Here is a 17884-nt window from a genome sequence, read left to right on the forward strand (position 1 = left end):
ATATGAAAGAGGTGAAGCAAGGCAGAAAATGAATTAGTAAATAAGATCCATGTGATGATAATGAGAGTCCTTGACATGATACAACAACACTTTACAACGAAGATCATATGCATGATATTTCATGATTCGTAAATGGTTCGTGTCGCACCAAAATGAATTGACAATGATTACGATAAGAAATAACAGCGCTTTATCCAACGTTTGTTGTAAATCCAAAAATAATGAAAATCTATCGTCCTTGGGCAACTACCTCCGGCTTCTGCGTCCGCCCTTGCCTTCACTGCAAACCATAATAGCAGCGTCTTTTGAATGATTGTCTGCTATAATTCTCCGGTTCGAAAGTTACTGTAGACGAAAATCCTGTCGACAAAAGAAGTTCAATTATAAGTGGATGTGGATGATGATGGCATGTGCCCGACCGCCAGAAGATGGCAGGGACATATAATGACGACGTAAACAGATATGATGTTGAGTGACAAAGGGTGACTATACACACAGCAGTATATAGCTATCAGCAATTGAGTGGCTAGGAGCTTTAAAGAGACCTCCACGCCGCTTTACAGTGGAGCAGTGTCCCAGTTGACGGAAACCTTATTGTCTCCCTCTACTTCCCTTCCTCGGCTTCTGACCCGACGACCTTCAGCTCCCCAGAAACTCGATCTCTTTCTGGGAGACCCAGCCTCTTCTCCTGTAACGAAAGTATGGGGATCCTTGTCCATCGTCATCCCCAACGCGATAGCCGGCAACTCCTCACTACCATCAATAGGGCCTGAAATGGCAACTCGTGCCAAGGTCGGAGGTAGATGAGATGCCACAGCGTCTGTCGCTTGAGAGGAATTTAGATGCTTCCTTAAAGGAGGTAAACCTAGCCATGTATTTGAACGAGGTCGTGTTGAATATTCTGACGAGTCCGAACATGCACTGGCCTGTCCCGAAAATGAAGGGGCATCGGCACCACGCATGAAGGTTGCATGCGAAGATGTGGCCGGCATGGAACTCGGTACCCCAATCGGTGATCCAACTGTGCTGAGATGCTCGGGACAAACAGAGCGGCGTCGATAGTACAAATGTTCGTTGCGTTGTTGCGTTCTAGCAGGTTGTGGCTCAAACGGTTGCGATACCATGGTAGTCTGCGAGCTGGATGTCCCTTCACTCGTCCGTCTATGCCCCCCCGGAAGCGCAGAGGCATCATAAGGTATGTGCGAGTAGTGCGAGTCGCCAAAAAAGAATGATCCTGTAGTGGATCTAGGAGATTCGGAAACAGAAGGGTATTGTGCATGTTGCCACGAAATCGTTGAGGGAAACGGTGGCGGATGATGATAAGGATAGGTGTGGGGACGCAATGGTCTGGGAGATTGATACGGATTGGAAGAAGTTACGTGGTGAGCCGGATAGGAGTCGGCACCGCTATAATACCTCGACCGCCTGTGGGGTGACATAGAATTACGGTTTGAAAGCTCATTCAATGGATCAAGACCACCCTTGGGCTTATGAAGATTTTGATCTTCAGATTGTAGACCTATATTTGCACCTGTGCGGTCATAGGCAGACCCACTTGGTTCATTTCTGACTCCGATCCAAGGGAGAACATTTTCTTCCCGATCCATTGAAAGGCGGCGAGAACGAGGAGATTTTTGAAGATCTTCGTAGTCAGCAGGATCTTCGCCTTCCGGGATACCACCGTTCTCCAGCAAAGCTTTCCGACTCTTTTGTCGCTGATTCTGGAGTTGCTATCAGTATGGTGTGTCCCTTGTGAATTATGGGAATGAACGAATGACACCTACTTGAAACCATACCTGCACTTGCCGCGATGTCAATCCAATCTCTTGCCCAAGAGCTTCTCTGTCGCCACTGGTTGGGAATTTGGTCTGATTAACCGTGATCAGCTGGGTAAAGAGATTGCACATTTTAGAAATCACCTTTTTCCACAATCTCATCAGGCCGGCCTGCTGCAAATGGGTCATAAGCGCTCGGGTTCGCTTTTTCTTCTCTCGCCCTCTCCTCTTCCCAGGTAAGGGAGCCTTTTTACTATACAGATCTTCAGAAGGAGCAGCAGATCCTGCTGCGTGACTAGACTCGTTGCTCGACACCGAATATTCGCGACTCATGGGCTCTGCCTGAGAATGGGAAGAACGCCGCGATTGATGCGAAAGACGAGAATTTTGAGATGGTTGAGAGGATTGAGACAGTGAGCGTGATTTTGTTCGACGACAATATGAGCTGAACGTAGCTGGAGCTTGCTGTATCGACTGATTTGCAGTGTTGGCAAGGGAATCAGGTCGTGTTCTCCCAGTCCTCGTCCTTTCGGAGGCAGATGAAGTGACCAACTCTGACTGGCAGCCTTGAGGGCTGACTTCCACTTCATGTGGCGGCGGCAGCCCTGCATTAACCTTCTCTTGTTCACCAGTAGTCAATTTTGAGAATTGCGTCATTGTAGGCTTTTGTGAACTTGAGTACGCTTCCCCGGTGCGAGGGCTATAAGCTGTATTTTCGTAAGAATATGATCCTGAAGCTGATCTAAGCGGGGGGAGAGAATGAGATCCCCCCTCAGCAGCTGTAGCACCATGTTCTGGAGAAGGACGTTGGACAAATGCTGATGAGTGTCCATCCACTCGAAGCGTGGGATGCCGGTCATCGGAATTCAGAGGTTGCTCATGAAAAGGAGGAACGAAACGTCCAGTGCTTGGAGCTACATATGGGGCCAAAGGAGGAGGCGCCAGATAAGATGATCGGCCAGAACTGGGTAGGGGAAATCGTGTCTCACGCCCGAAGCTTGAACTGGGACTGGAAGAAGAAGACGGGGGCCATGAAGAAGGATGATGACGATAGGAGCTGGGGCCAGAAGGGTATTGAAATGCCATGTTGGGCTCTCGCCAGCTTTCTCGAGGGTATGTTTGCACCTGATTAGAATATAGGGATGGATCGGAAGGCCTCAAATCAGAATGCTGTAGGTCATCAGATAGCGGCCGTGAATACCGGTCTCCATCCATTGTGCCAAAGTGGCTTAAAGCCTGGTCGCAAGCATGTCAGTAAGTTTCTTTCAGAAGGAGATGTAAGGGGATAAGAAGACTTGCAATAAATGGCTGTAGCTCTGAATTGATCGATGCTATGTACAAGAAGGAATGGCTCAGATAGCTTGGTTGCGATACGGTGGTGAGTTCGTTCCTAGCACGTTGTGTGAGCCAACATTACACCGCCGACTGCTGCCGCGTCGTCCCCCAGCCTTCTCACTCACAATTATTTGATACACTCAAAGACCTTCTCCAGCTTTTATATGCGATCAACGTTCCCTTTTACCACGAAATTGAAAGGTGACTTCTCCGAGGTCGTGTTTGGGAGGAGTTGGGAGTATCGGTGTGGTTATTGCTTGTCGACTTGCCAGGTGTTGCAGACCTCCGCGACATTCGACATTAGAGAGGATGGTGTCGAGTGCTAAGACCAATTTTCGTTGTGCTTGAGTGGATAAGAGCTATTGAATCGATGGTGACCTGACAGCAGGGATGAGCATGCAAGTTACAGATTATAAATGTAATCCGTCAAAGAATAGGAAAAAAATTATGGGCAAGGGAGGGTTGAAGAACAGATGATGTCGGTGGTTCAAGACTCGTAGGAATCTTTGGACACAGGAGCAAAAAGATACATACCTGCGTACTGGCATATGCGTTTTGCTTGTCTCCGCCAGCTCTTCCTTATCACTGTGTAACACCTGCCTGTATAGAGTATAGTGTGAATTGAAGGGAAAAGGAAAAGGATAAAATGGTGATAAATAAATAATATAGTTGTGAATAAACAAGACAAATCAATCCGACTGTTATCCTCTGTTGGAAATGAATCAGATGCTCGCTGAAAGCATGATCTCAACATTCTTTTTCGTTGTGAATGTAAAAGCTGAATTTATGCATCTTGTGCTTGTGACAAGCGACATGGCTGTACGATGTAAGGGGTTGCTGCAAGCTCGAGATCGGGATGTTTGACGAATGTCACCATTGAATGTGGGAAGACAGCAGTGATCAATGCTAAACACTTCTCAAAAAAACAGGCTGGGCCAGAGTCCAGAGATCATTGAAGTGCACGTCCAGCTCTAATGTCGAAGTATTTTTAGTCTATGTAACTAAACATATAACATATAGTTGCAGCTTTCAAGTTATCATATATATGAGTACTACTACGGGTCGGAAGCCACCAAGCACAAGGGGCGGGGACCGAGACGGCAGTCGATAGAAAACAAACGTATCAAGTCCTCTCGGACAGGAAGTGAACACTGGAGATGAGCTCCTGGCAATAACCAGGATGGCTGAAGATACGTGAGGGATGAGGAAAGAGGGAGCGATGAGCAACGACGTGATACGTACGAGACTAGCCCAAAACAGCAGGCCGATCGACCACGCGGAAAAATTGTGTGCCTAGCCCTTTTTTTTCTTATTTCGCAGATTCCGCCTTGTCATTTTGTCCTTTGCCTTTGAGGCTTGGAGATTTGCGGCCTTTCCCTTGTTCCCTGAACTATTGTCCAACCAAATCTATGGGATGTGAATGGAACTTCACCCAAAAAGGGACCAAAGCCAAAACCTTATAGGCCAGAATTGACCTCTAAGCACTTCCGACCGAACCTCCGACTTTCGGTTTCCGACTTCCGATGGGCGCCGGTAAAAGGGTTACTGTTGCGCTGCTGATGATAACCATCACCACTCACCACCAGTCACCACTTATCACCACTTCATATTCACCATTTACTATATTTTTTATAACCGGTCCGTCAACCACGGAACAACGACCAGCCACTAGCTAAGAGAGCACTACCGGATGCCTGAGCGGCAAAATGAAGATGAAACGTGGAGCGCTTGCATACGACATTCATGTCAATGCAGGTGGTGGGTGGCCGTATGGGCGTCATATAATAATAGGCAATGGTGACTCATGATGATATTGATTCTTGGGATATTATGGGTGGGAGTCAATATGAGTCGTCAATCATGTATAAACCTTTTAGACTTTCTCAGACATTTAGGGGTAGACAAAATGCGGCGATTCATTCTTCTTTTTTATTTCTGTAAGGGAAGCAAAGCGAGACCTGATTTCAGCAGAGTGGGGGCTCAGGGAATGACGACAGTGGGTCCAGAGTAAGTCGGCGGGGGTCAGTGAATTTGTCGAGTGACCTTAAAGAGACGCGCCTGATTTTGACAACGTAGCAATACTTTGACATGTGTTGCTTTTTGAATCCCTTACCTTTTATAACATCCAGCATCCCAGCCAACGTTGCACTCTCAAGAGCAATATCGAGTATGCTAAGACGGTCAGCAGAGTATAAAACCACAGCACGAGGGGGAAAGCTCTATCAAATGGTAGTGGCCCTCGTTCATAAGCAGCTCCTCAAGGCCGACATGTTCAGTTAGTATCATAAGGTCTCAGAACATCTTCTTGTTAGTCAGTTGTGCCCCGAAGTATGGTCAGAATTTGAGGTAAGAATAGTATTGGGGGTTGATATGTGTAATTAAGAGCACATTAAAAAAAAACGCGCTGAAACGCCTTGAAATCATGCATTCTGGAGCGCGAAGAGTGAGTTTGAATTGTAAGTCAATTAAACGGCCTCCTCGAACGGCTTTTTTCAAGTTATTTCGAGAGGAATTTCCTTTCATGGTAAATCCGACTGGAGTCCTGCCAATTCAATTCCAGGATTTTTACGCCACAAAGGGTTCGGGAACGTCATTTTCCTGAAGAAATTGTCAGCTCGTTCATCAGTTCAGAATTATCATCGAAATACCATGCATTTTGTCTACCCCTACTACTTTAAAAGAACATAAAACACTAAGTACAGGCCGCATCGGGATCACGCAACATGCAAACTTCACGTATCACTTGCTTGATGTGCAGAAAAGGAGTTGGAATACGAAATATGAAATATGTAGTGGAGAAGAAAGAGAGAAAATATGTATCCTATATATCATGTTTGATTGCTGTCAACAGTCATAATAATATAATGGATATGAGCAATTAATATGATGAGAATAATTGCAGCGATATTATTATATTAGCCATCATTATTGATGAATGAAGGAAGAAAAACAGACGACGAAGGCAGCGCCGGATGTGCAACAGGAGACATGGACAAGACAATCCAGGCAGCTTGCACGTCACGACAGTATAGACAACATGCGATATGCATTGCAACACAACGTGCGAAATTGCGGCCTGTAACCTAGGTACAACGAACCACCACCCCGACCACCATCGATTATTCATTTATCTACGTACCGTCACTTCTTAGTCCGTCAGTCACCATCACCTTACGTACTCTGCTTTCTACGGTCCGCGTTTCACTATGATGTATTTTTATCCTAGATCCCAGATCTTGTTCTCTTGTCCAAGCGAGATGACCTTGTTGGCTCTTTTTAGCTCCTCCTATTTCTTCCTATCACCCTTCTATCTTCTACGATCTAGTCTACCATTAATAACCCATCATATAAGTTGTAGGGCATGTATCACAGACTGCTAAAGGTACATTTAGTATTACTGTTACTACTGTAACAAACTACAGTCTTCTTCCTGAGAACCGGATTGTCCAGTCCGGATATGGAAAAGATCCGGAACCTTCTTTAATGTATTTATTAGAAAGAAGTTCGTTCAGGTTGTCTGCGGGCCTGAGTTCCAAACCTTTGGGCAGGACCGGATCCGGAGTCTTATGCGGGCTGACTTCCGCATCTCCAAATCCAGACCTTTCATTAAGATTAGAAAACGGTATCGAGCCATCGGATGCTTATTTTGAGTAGGCGCTGGAAGGCGGGACTCGTTTAATAATGTACACTTTCAAAGCCTTTAACTGAATGTTAAGGTATGCTCTGACTAACGGGAGCTTCTTTTTGTTTGTGTGCTTTCATTTTTTAAAGCTTACCATGTGGACCACTCCCACCGAGTGAACCATCTTTATCCGTAGCCCCTGTGTTTGAGAAGACACTCAACGAACTTATCATCATAACGCAGGCTACTGATGCCGGGTCTGTTGAGACAGACATCACCAAATAGTCCCAGTCCCTCACAAAAGGCTCACATCCCAAAACTTTTACGGGCAAGCCAGCTTTTATCGGTTCCGCTCAGGTATCTGCTATCAAACCTCCTCCAGACAGTTCTGATAGGAAGAGCAAGCGCGATTCGACTGCTGTCGTCGATGCCTAATTGGCGAAGAAGAAGCGAAGGGTGATTGCCAGGAATAAAAGCAAAGAATGGGTAACTAGGTGCTGAGTTCTTGGTTGGAACAGGGCTAGGTGTTTCTATTGCTCTTGGATCTGGAGTGCTTATTCCTAGACTTGCGTTGAGGGATATATAGAAGAAGAACTAAACTAATAACAACTCCGAGTCCTTCGCTGACTCTAATTTCTCCTCCATCTACAGTCTACCTCCACCCTGATCCTGCCTCCACCTTGAATGTCTCTGATGGAACGATGGAACCGTACGTAACAGATGTGACAATAAAAAAAGTACGCGTGGTGATATATAATCGTTGCTTTTATAACGGTCAACGATTGTGTTTAATGCTGCTGGAACCCGAAAGAACAATAAATATGTGGTTAACCATGTCAGCGGTCATTAATTAATTCTGTGCAAATAGTTAAGTCTTAGTAAAAGTAATTATCAGTCATTAGTTATTAGTTATTAGCCACCGTCGACATGCATAACCTGTAGCCTGATGGACCCAGTCAATTGACAGATAGCAATAATATAATAATCAGCAATATGATGCATCTAATCAGCTCTACCGCTTATTGAGTTCCGACTGGCTTCCAGGGCATTGGAGCGGGGAGCAAGGCATTAAGTCAAACGCGTAACTTCTCGAACCCCAAAGACGACAGGATCCCATTGAAGGGCTATCTACATGTCATTCTTCACGGCTATCCATCGAGCCTAAACATCCAACATTTCCAAGTCTCCAACCTACCCGGTCATGTCTCTCTTCCTTCCTCTTCTCCTCACTGCATCGTCTCGTCAGCAAATTTGTCGCTTGTCTGACCACGCATTATCTGCAAAAGCACTGACCATCTTTCAATTTGATCTGGATAGGCTTCCATTTCTTTTCTCCGAGTCCTTCCGCGTAAGTTTCGAGGACCTGCGACCATTAGCACACGTGAAAAACCGAAAGTTGACGAAAATATACGAACGCCAGCGTAAAGCTTCTCCGATCTCGGATGCGTAGAGGCAAAAGCCCTCTCCAAGACGTAGAGATCCACGGCGTAGTTTTCAGGGAACTGTGCTTGGGATGACAGACCAAAATCTATCAAAACCTGCATTGGACCATCATAAGCTTGATGGACCATTGCAGGTCGCGGGGCGATAGAAAAGTCTTACAATCTCATACGGACCTGATCCTCCTGGTGTCAAACGTACCATCATATTGGACGTCGTCAGGTCGCCATGAATGATCATGGTTTTATGCAATCGTGCGAGAGCGGCCCCAATGGATCTCATGAGATGTTCTAGGATCGATTTAGTCGATGCTTTGCGAACAGAAATTGTAGAGCTTGAGAACTCACCTTGGGTCACACCCAAATTCTTTAGCGCTTTCAAACCCTCGCTCTCTGGACCTTCGGGTTCCTCACGGACTGCTGAATCTTCAGCTTTATTTTCAACATCTTCTTCGATCTCTTGTTCTTCTATCACCTCTACTTCACCCTCAGCCCCTCCTCCAAGAATTTCCCTGACGCTCCAACCTTCTATTCTTTCCATACCAATAACCCCAGCTTTTTCGTCTACCCAAACAACTTTCGGTACGGTGACTCCAGCTTTAGCCGCCCGGGCAAGGGCCCTAGCTTCAAAAGTAAGGCGCTGAGAAGTGAGAGAGGCGTCAAGCGTAGGGTGTCGATAAGTCTTAGTGAAACGGTGTTTCAAGATGACCGGGGTAGGAGAAGCAGCTGAGAAGGAAGAGGAAGAGCCAGGGTGATATGTCGTTGGTTCCGGAAACAATGATGGCAGAGCATAGACTTTCTGTAATCAAGTGTGAGAGAGGCCCTGAAGGAAATGGGAGTCGTTACGTACGGCTTCTGCGCCTTGCTTAATTAGGGTTCCCCGACTAAGTAAAGGCGTGCTGGCTGCCATTATAGATATATCGAGGTGAAAGTTATTGATGCCGAAGGCCAGCGAACAATGAAAATAGCAATTATTTAACGACCGATCAACAACAACAAATAAGTTGGTCATGAAACTTCGTCTTGTCGGAAACATGAATGAATGATGGCAATCATGTAAACGGTGATGTCCGCCTATCTGAATAATAATTCCACCACTACGAGTACGAGTACTGTCGTCGTTCTTAATTATTTGATTTCTCGCTTCTTCTTGAGTTCTGCAAGCTGCTGCATCCTGCCTGCATCCTGTGTCGTCGTCCTGGAGGAAAGAAGAAAAGCAGTATAGAATACGGTATCGATGCAAAAACCATGAAACCTGCCAACTGAACAGCAAACGTACAATCCCATACAGACGTAGTAGCTCCTTTTCAGAGGTCCGTCTGATTATCACAAAGTATCTAATGCATCATTGCTGAACCTCAAGAGTCCCCCCTACCAACTCTTCACATTTCCATACCCTCGGGCCCAGCTTCACCCATTGTCTGCACTCCTGCACCGGCACCACCTTCCTCTCCAGGTCTCCTCGCGCTGACGATATCATCGACTCGCAGAAGGAGCGTGGCAGACTGCATATCAAGTTTAGCTATTGGCGCCACCAACTACATGAATCAGACGGTACTAACCTCAATTGCCGTCTTCAATGTTTGGATCTTCACGCTCGCAGATTCAAGAAGCCCGTACTCCTTCATGTTCGTCACCTTTCCAGTCTCGCCATCGACACCATACAGGTGTTGTCCCTCTGCATGTTTGGCCTAAGTGTGCTGTCAGTGATCACATCTAAACGAAAATAAGAGCAAAAATAAAATAAACACTTACTCGCAGCTCTGTCAGCGTTCTGATCGCATTACCACCACAGTTTTGCACCAATGTCCGAGGAATGACCTCCAACGCGTCAGCGATGGCCTTGTAAGGGGCGCCAGCAACTCCAGGCAAAAGCTTTGCCTTTTCTCCCAGAGACACTGAGATGGCCATTTCAATGGCACCACCTCCAGGGGTGAGGGTAGGGTTGAAGACGACATTGCGGGCAACGGACATCGCGTCTGCAAGGTTACGGTCGATTTCGTTGAGGATATCCTTGGAAGGACCACGGAGGAGAATAGTACAAGCTTTAGGATTTTGGCATTGATCGAGGAAGGTAAAGTACCTTTTGAGATCTTAGCATCGACTCAGTGGAGAAGGAGATGGCTTACTCGTCTCCCATCTTCTCGATGTGGAACAAACCACATTGCGTACCGACGTCAGACTCGCGCAGGTCTTCCACACGGTTGACAATGGTAGCTCCCACTGCTCGAGCGATACGGTTGTTGTCCGATTTGCGAACCCGTCGAAGGGCAGTGATGTTGGCTTTGAGAAGATAATGTTGGGCGAGATCTATGGAATGAGCCAGTTAGTGTATAGGTATAGGTAGAGGAAATGAAGAGATACGACTTGCCTGAAACACCCTTTTCTGTGAACACGAGATCAGGTTTGAACTCTATAATCTTGCCACACATAGCCTTGATCTGCTCTTCCTCGATTTGCAAGACTCTGTTCCAGTCCTCTTCCTTGGAGATCTCAATGTTGGTTTGACTTTCGCCCTTCTTGTACTCCAGAGGGCAGTCGAGCAAAATCACACGGGGGTTATCGATTCGTCGTCGCATCTTGGGGTGAGTGACATCCTTGTTGATCATTACACCAGAAAGTACTCTGGAGTCCTCGATTTCACCACCGGGGACCTTCTCAACTCGGGCATAACGCTTCAGGTCGACGGTCTTGATGTTCACCTTATCCCCACCTTCGCCGCTACCCACCAAACCATTCTCAGCCTCGGCGGTAACAGCAACGGTCCTAACAGCCTCCAGAGCAAGCTTGCACATCAAATCAGACCATCGGGAAGAGAATTTTGTACCGATAGACGTCTTGATCAAAGCGAGCATCTCGGTCTCAGAGGTGATATCGACAGGGATAGAAACACGCTGAATAGTTTCGAGAGCATCATTGAGGGCGGCTTTGAAAGCTCGAATGATGACAACAGGGTGGATATGGCGCTCAAGAAGGGGTAAAGAATAGGCAAGGATCTCACCAGCTATTTAGTCTTAGCGCCGAATCACATGCAAATGACTGCAAGCTTACCAAGAATAATAACACTGGTGGTTCCATCACCAACTTCTTCATCTTGTGTTCTTGACAGTTCGATCATGGACTTTGCAGCTGGATGAGCAACATCGATCTCCCTCAAGATTGCATGACCGTCATTTGTCAAACTGGCAATGTCAGCAGGGTCAGAGCTTTGAGGGTATGTCGCGGAGCTCACAGGATACCACCCATAGGGTCGAGAATCATCTTGAGCATCGCTTTAGGACCCAGACATGTTCTGATAACATCTGCAACGGTCTTTAATGGGTTAGCATCGCTGCAGCTGAATAACACAAGTGACATACCTTGGCAGCGACAATGTTGGCGGTTTGAGCTTTTCTCCCCGACTGGCGCTCTGGGCCGGTGTCTGTGAACAGTAAGCAGCGGCCTTGTACAGGCCTATGGACTTACTCATTACAACCATGGGCATTCCTCCTGGCATAGCCATTTTGATAGTCTTGTTGTGAATTTTGGTGCTGTATGGGAACAGATGCAGTTGTGGAAGAATCGATGGAAAGAAGTGGCAGAAGAAGACACGAGAGCGCGTCTGGTGATAGTAATTCCACGTCATTCTTTCCGCCAACATCATCCCGCGCCGAGCGCCGCTCATCACAGCAGCAGCAGCAATGTAGCGTTCTCCTCTTGCAGTGAAAAGACTCAAAAACTTGGTTACTTGCGCCTGTCCTCCCACACGCTTCACGCCCACAATGCACCCCACAGCCCTCGCTCTTAGACGCTCCACCTGGAAGGGTAAGTTCTCCGCACCTCGAGCTCCTTTGACAGTCCGCAGGCCCATTCTTCACCGCATTCCCTTCCCTCTCTCACCATCTTAAGAACAACACTCCCATCTTTACAAAATCCCGAGCATCAACCATCCTTCCCAACTTCGTCGGCATCAAGTTCATGGTCCACAACGGCAAAGACTACCTTCCGGTGACTGTCAGCGAGGAGATGGTGGGACACAAGTTGGGAGAGTTTGCGCCTACAAGGAGGCCTTGGACTTACAGGTGAGTAGATGGCATGCATTGGCAGACGGCCCAGACGCTAATGATTACACAGGAAAACTAAGAATTAGGCGAACTGGTGGAGAAGATATGCTTGTACGAAAGATACCCCGCATCATGAAGATACCCTTAATGCCTCCACCGAATCCTGCCAACTATTACCCAAAACCATACTGATCGCCTTGTCAGGCAACTCCCAGTTCGCAAATCGGTACATTTATGACAAAGATTACAAGTAATGATTGGATACAGTAATATTACTACGAACAAGTCCAATCCCAGCTATCCCCATCCTCACATTCTCCTAAACCTAAACCCCACCATTTGTGCGCAACCCTTGCTACAGCCTCTCTTGCGGAGATTGTTTGCGTCTCCATCCTTCGCCTCGTCAGCACGAGTCGGCGTGCACAATAATTTAAAAGACTACTCACGTTGAGACCCAGCGCTCCATTCCAGCTAGATATTCTACCCCTTCCGTTAGCGTAACTGGAGCGTATCTTGCAGTGGGTTCCATCTTTGGATAGCTATTCCATTCCTTTCTCTTGACCCAAGTCGGTTCATCTCCAAGAATCTCTCTCAAGAGCCGATCGCTTAGCCTTGTGAGTGAAAATATCTTGACCGCGTACTCGTTCGAGCCTGGGAATGATTCTCCGTGCCACGTAATGGACTGGAATCTTGGAGGTGGCAAAGAGGGTGCGTTTGGAGATCGAGGTGGGTGTGCAGAAGTCAAAATCGTATTGGGGACGGTGGATCCCGCAGGTAAACCGAAAAATGAAGGGGAAGGATGCTTCTGAGTTGTAGTGAGATATGTCACGTGTAATCTCACATACGGAGTAGGACTACTTTCGTCAGCGCATTCCCGTAAAAATTGCAGAATCAACGCACGGCACAGGTTCTGTAAATTCTTTCTCCAAACTTTTCATTCTTTGCAGCCCCCATGGGGCCGCCCAGAACACATGGTCAACCTCTTCACTAGCAAGTTCTGTGCGATTTGTTTTGACGATAAATTTTCTGGAAGCATCTTTTTCTTGAGGAACAATATCCTCCACTGTCGTTCCGAGGTAAAGCTTGGCACCTGCATCGGCCAGCATAGACTGGAATATCTGGTAGTTACCACCTTCCACCTGACTTGCACCACCAGTGGCCATAGAAACTCCAGCGGCTAAAGCGTGAATCTTGTCAATGTTCATGGCGTACTGTGGACATTTCAGCAAATGTTGAAAATCTGATTGTCATATTTACGGGGACGTACATTCACTCTAGTGCTTCCCTCCCATACTTCTCCAATCCATCTCTCTCCTGCACCCACGACCTCTTTTGCCCAGCTTTCGCCACTCCTCGTGGTATATTCTCTTCCGAGCCCTACTACTTCCGCAAAATCCTCTACACTGTACATTACACCTCTATCATGGAGCCACGAAGGGTCATAAAGTCGCAAGAACTTTTTGAGAAGAGATGAAACTGCACGTCGAGTACGGAAAGGCGAAAGTGGACCATAGCGGAGTAAAGCACGAGCTGAGGTTATCCAAGAAGATGATGAAGAAGTGAAAAGAAACTTCCGGCCGTCCTTTTCCATCCTTCTGTAAGTTACGGCTACCATGTGGGTACGATACTTCCGTGCTCACCCATATACCAATTCCTGACCCTCCAAAATCGGGATCCACCAAGGTCAGATTAAATTCCTTTTGATCAAGTTATTAGCGAAAGCGTTATTCAAATCGGATATTACGCAGACCAACTTTGACTGCTTTCATAAGATTGAGGTTGGAATCAACAAAGATACTGGCGCCAAGTTCTTGAGGGCGGGCCCTGTCATCGTCGTGGGGGTATATCGTCGTAGTCCCTGGGTTAGACGTGAGTATTTGGCACCACATGAAGGCTATACATACGTCCACCAACGTATCCCTCCTTCTCGTAGACAATAATGTCGCTTATCAACGATGACTCGGCAAGTCCCGCGCGACGTTCGACAACATTGGCGGCTCTTCTCAAGAAGAACGCCGCCGCCGACCCGCTAGCTCCAGCGCCTACAATAGCAATTCTTTTTCCAGTCTGACCTCGCAGTTTCTCCACATCTACGTCAATTATATATTCTGAAGGTCTTGTTTTTCCATTAGGGAAGATCGAACGACGTGAGGAGAAAGAGGGGGCAAAACGATAAGTGAGGGAGAGGGAAACAGCTAGTAAGAAAACGAAGAGACCGACGCGGAAGCGCGTTGAAGAGGAGGTAAGCGATGGAGGGGGCATAACAAAGTAGGGTCGACTGTGTTATTCTGGACTGAGATCAATTCTCTTGAAGAGAACTCGAAGTATTTGTACCGGCTACTATAACAATTGAAGTCGATTTTATTGTTCAAGGTTCGTTGTTGCGTTCTCGCCCGCCGCACCTGTTCCCCGGCGGCCAAATCCGATGACGCGTGGATTCTCTTGACTCGTTACGTAACGATGGCACCGTTTGCTCTTTGTTGCTCCCGTCTGTCATTGTTGATACGTCGCATGGGGCCAAGGTACTGTAGTACAGTACTGCACCACCTATATAGCTACAATTACTGCGTAGTAAAGACATGTTTTAAAAGGCACAACAACGTCCTCAACTGATAAGTGATCATATTAATAGTAGTTTCCCAAGAAACTACAGTCGGAATTCATCATCACGGACGCTCATCACCAAGCATCATTATACGGCGGCTATATCATGGAGGCTACCGAGTTGACTTACACCTTTCTTGTCTTCCCTGGCTAACCGTCCTTTATGGTACATACAACAAAGTATTAATCAATTCAGCCACATCAACAGTAAGAAAAAACAAGTCCTAAACCTTGCAATGACTCGAGCTCGAGACCTCAGTCCGCTGACTACGATTCACAAACAGGTGTTTCTTTATGACATGAAGAACTTCTCAGCCATCATCTCATCTTCCTCTTCCAAATTATTTATGGCTTCTAGTACGGCCTGGGCCCCAGTCCTATAAACAGTTGGGGCACAACCTTGGCGACGATCAGCCATCCGCCGCTGATGAGTCATATAGGCGTCGTAGGAAGTGGGTGGTGGTTTGAAAGAAGACCGGCGGTTAAGTGCCTGCCAGAATTATGTCAGTATTTCGGCATATTACTGATTTTGGACAAGAAAAAAAGTACTTCGGAGAGATTCCTCATACTTCGTCTCCAGCTCTTATTGTTGCCTCTTTTTTCCCCGCTAAGGCCAAATTCTGCCTTCTGAAATGCAGGGCTAGCACTCCGACTCCTACTATAGGCTGGTTGTTGTACTTCTCCATCCAAATCGACACGTTCTCGGCTGTCCGCCCAGTCCATCATGAGACCAGATTCGCTGTCTTGGAAGCTCACAGGGCTAACGATAATCTCATCTTCAACCGGCGATACAGTGGGCGACGTATCAGGCGAAGGACACGTTTCTTGAATAGTCAATGGGGAAATTGACAGCATTGGAGGTGGTTGATGGGATCTGCCATCAGATCCTGAGGTCTGACAAGCCAGAAGATCATTTGCAGCAGGCAAACAAACTGAGAAATGCTGATCAGGTGACCTGTTTTCCTCAGGCTTGGCGCTCTCTGATCGAGGCCTGATCTGCTCTTCCTCTTGGGGCTCTGCGGACGAAGAAATGGCAGGCAAGCTCAAAAGGGTAATTGTAGGTGATGGTGGCAATGGAATGCTGCAAGGGTCCAGCTTAATCTGATCGTCTCTGATTTCAGGAGACAGTTCTTCAGACAAACTCGAAAAGGTAATTGTAGGTGATGGTGGCAATGGAATGCTGCAAGGGTCCAGCTTAATCTGATCGTCTCTGATTTCAGGAGACAGTTCTTCAGACAAACTCGAAAAGGTAATTGTAGGCGATGGTGGCAATGGAATGTTGCAAGGGTCCAACTTGATCTGATCGTCTCTGATTTCAGGAGAAAGTTCTTCAGGCAAACTCGAAGGGGTAGTTGTAGGTGATGGTGGCAATGGAATGTTGCAAGGGTCCAGCTTGATCTGATCGCCTCTGATTTCAGAAGGCAGCTCTTCTGGCAACTCCTTCAAAACATCTTTCTCCTTCTCGCCACCAACGGGGGTCCTATCCCCGACTTGTTGCGTTGAATTGGCAGTTTTCGTGATTTGGGGGGAAGGTTGTCCACCAGTGAGCCTTCGTAGGAAAGCTCGAATGCCAAAACCAGAGGTTGAGACATTTGCCTTTTGGAGATCATGTGGTCGATTCACTATCGGGAAGACTGAGGGTGGGGAAAGACTACCATTGGCGGAGCGTGAACATAATGACGACCCAACAATGGGGCAGGAACTCACTGGCTTCCACTTCTACCATTATCACCTTTATATGAAGGTTCTTTACGTTTCTTCAGATCCTGAACTGAGGTCCTCAAGCTCAATTTTGCCTGCTTAGCTCGCGACTTGATGTCACTCATGGACGGGATAATGGCGTCAGTAATGCAGAGAGCAGAGTCTTGCACATCGATTCGGACATCTTCTGGACTCTAAATCCGTCACCACCATGATGAGAGTCAGTGTCTTGTCAAATCTAAAACATTGGCATAGCTTGCCATGCTCCAGCGACTTACCATGCTTGTCATCCTGGCCGGTATATCTTCTTGATCACCAGCTCGTTGTCGCCTTCCCTGGTGCGAAGGGTGAGTTCGCTGCAAGGACTGTACGACGTGAAATATATCAATATGCTCACTACTAGCTGCTGCTTGTTATTGTCTGTCGTTAGATCTGCAGACTTCTCCAATATCCAAATCCTTCAATAATCCCTGACTAGGCGTGTTTTGTGCGGTTGTGACGATGGATGGAAAAATGGGGGCGTTGAGGTTGGGTTAATTGCGGATTTGATTGTATTAGATGTCAAAGAAGAATGCTGAGGGAAAGAAAAGGCAAGTAAACAGACAAATGGAATATAGTAACATGATCTTGAACAACGATAGTTCGTAAGTGATGTTCATGCAAGATGATCTCTCTTGCCCCGTTATTCTTGCAGCAGTAACCAAACGTCATGCAAGGACGGGCAATGAAAGATTAATGAGCCGAAACCACCCGTGATCAAAGATTGAGAGTTGAAAGCTTGTTGTTCATGCTTCATGTTGACACGACGACAATCGCAGTCTTGGGCTCTGGCTGTATAAGGTTACCTGTACATGGAGAACGAAGCTGTTGAAAGCGATCACAAGTCATATGTCGTATTCAGAAGTCGTAAGTCATAGGGTGCTGACCAAGCAAGCGAATTGGAACGGAGGACAACGAACGCCCCACAATAATTGGGCGACGAAACCAAGAGCCAGAAGCCGGATCTATCTGAAACCAGGAACCGGAAACCAGGCAGCCGCTTGATTTCAAGAATGACACAAGAGAAAAGGGCGTTATTGTGACTAACGCTAACTGCTAAAAGCATCCTCCACCCTGACCCCCCCTGCTGCTTATTTTCCATATTTCCTCAAACCTTTTTACTTATTTGGCCGTCATACTCCATGGAACTACCCCTGCTTAGGCCCTCCGTCAAGAACCATGATCCGTGATGCAGAAATGTGAAAAAGCGCGTAAGGCGCTATAGGTATTATGTAGATTATGAATTAATTATGGAATCTAGGATCTGCATATGCTGCAACGATAGGGGAACGAGCCCCTATAATAAGAGCTGCTAAAGCTAAAGCG

The 17884-nt window shown here is 46.9% G+C and overlaps 6 protein-coding genes across 6 annotated transcripts; 1 reads left to right on the forward strand and 5 right to left on the reverse strand.

The window, feature by feature from the left end:
* Positions 1–557: 557 nt before the first annotated feature.
* On the reverse strand, positions 558–2990 carry CNBK1560 (hypothetical protein; the record flags this gene model as incomplete). The annotated part of the gene is made up of 2 exons (XM_767689.1): positions 558–1721; positions 1920–2990. The coding sequence occupies 2 exons, from the start codon at positions 2988–2990 to the stop codon at positions 558–560; spliced, it is 2235 nt and encodes a 744-aa protein (XP_772782.1).
* A 4933-nt stretch (positions 2991–7923) lies between these two features.
* CNBK1570 (hypothetical protein) lies at positions 7924–9081 on the reverse strand (the record flags this gene model as incomplete). The annotated part of the gene is made up of 6 exons (XM_767690.1): positions 7924–7961; positions 8026–8095; positions 8148–8270; positions 8335–8462; positions 8520–8970; positions 9022–9081. 6 exons carry the CDS (start codon positions 9079–9081, stop codon positions 7924–7926), a joined length of 870 nt encoding a protein of 289 aa, XP_772783.1.
* Positions 9082–9553: 472 nt separating this feature from the next.
* On the reverse strand, positions 9554–11673 carry CNBK1580 (hypothetical protein; the record flags this gene model as incomplete). The annotated part of the gene is made up of 9 exons (XM_767691.1): positions 9554–9676; positions 9734–9862; positions 9927–10254; positions 10301–10481; positions 10543–11175; positions 11223–11353; positions 11404–11483; positions 11531–11592; positions 11637–11673. The coding sequence occupies 9 exons, from the start codon at positions 11671–11673 to the stop codon at positions 9554–9556; spliced, it is 1704 nt and encodes a 567-aa protein (XP_772784.1).
* Positions 11674–11932: 259 nt separating this feature from the next.
* CNBK1590 (mitochondrial 37S ribosomal protein RSM19) lies at positions 11933–12300 on the forward strand (the record flags this gene model as incomplete). The annotated part of the gene is made up of 3 exons (XM_767692.1): positions 11933–11975; positions 12016–12232; positions 12285–12300. The coding sequence occupies 3 exons, from the start codon at positions 11933–11935 to the stop codon at positions 12298–12300; spliced, it is 276 nt and encodes a 91-aa protein (XP_772785.1).
* A 189-nt stretch (positions 12301–12489) lies between these two features.
* On the reverse strand, positions 12490–14476 carry CNBK1600 (hypothetical protein; the record flags this gene model as incomplete). Its single annotated transcript, XM_767693.1, has 7 exons — positions 12490–12607; positions 12661–13068; positions 13115–13425; positions 13482–13796; positions 13855–13911; positions 13969–14072; positions 14119–14476. 7 exons carry the CDS (start codon positions 14474–14476, stop codon positions 12490–12492), a joined length of 1671 nt encoding a protein of 556 aa, XP_772786.1.
* Positions 14477–15322: 846 nt separating this feature from the next.
* On the reverse strand, positions 15323–16809 carry CNBK1610 (hypothetical protein; the record flags this gene model as incomplete). The annotated part of the gene is made up of 3 exons (XM_767694.1): positions 15323–16469; positions 16526–16713; positions 16798–16809. 3 exons carry the CDS (start codon positions 16807–16809, stop codon positions 15323–15325), a joined length of 1347 nt encoding a protein of 448 aa, XP_772787.1.
* Between the last annotated feature and the right edge of the window lie 1075 nt (positions 16810–17884).

Source organism: Cryptococcus neoformans, chromosome 11, assembly GCF_000149385.1.
Source record: "Cryptococcus neoformans var. neoformans B-3501A chromosome 11, whole genome shotgun sequence".
NCBI classification, from domain to species: Eukaryota; Fungi; Basidiomycota; class Tremellomycetes; order Tremellales; family Cryptococcaceae; genus Cryptococcus; species Cryptococcus deneoformans.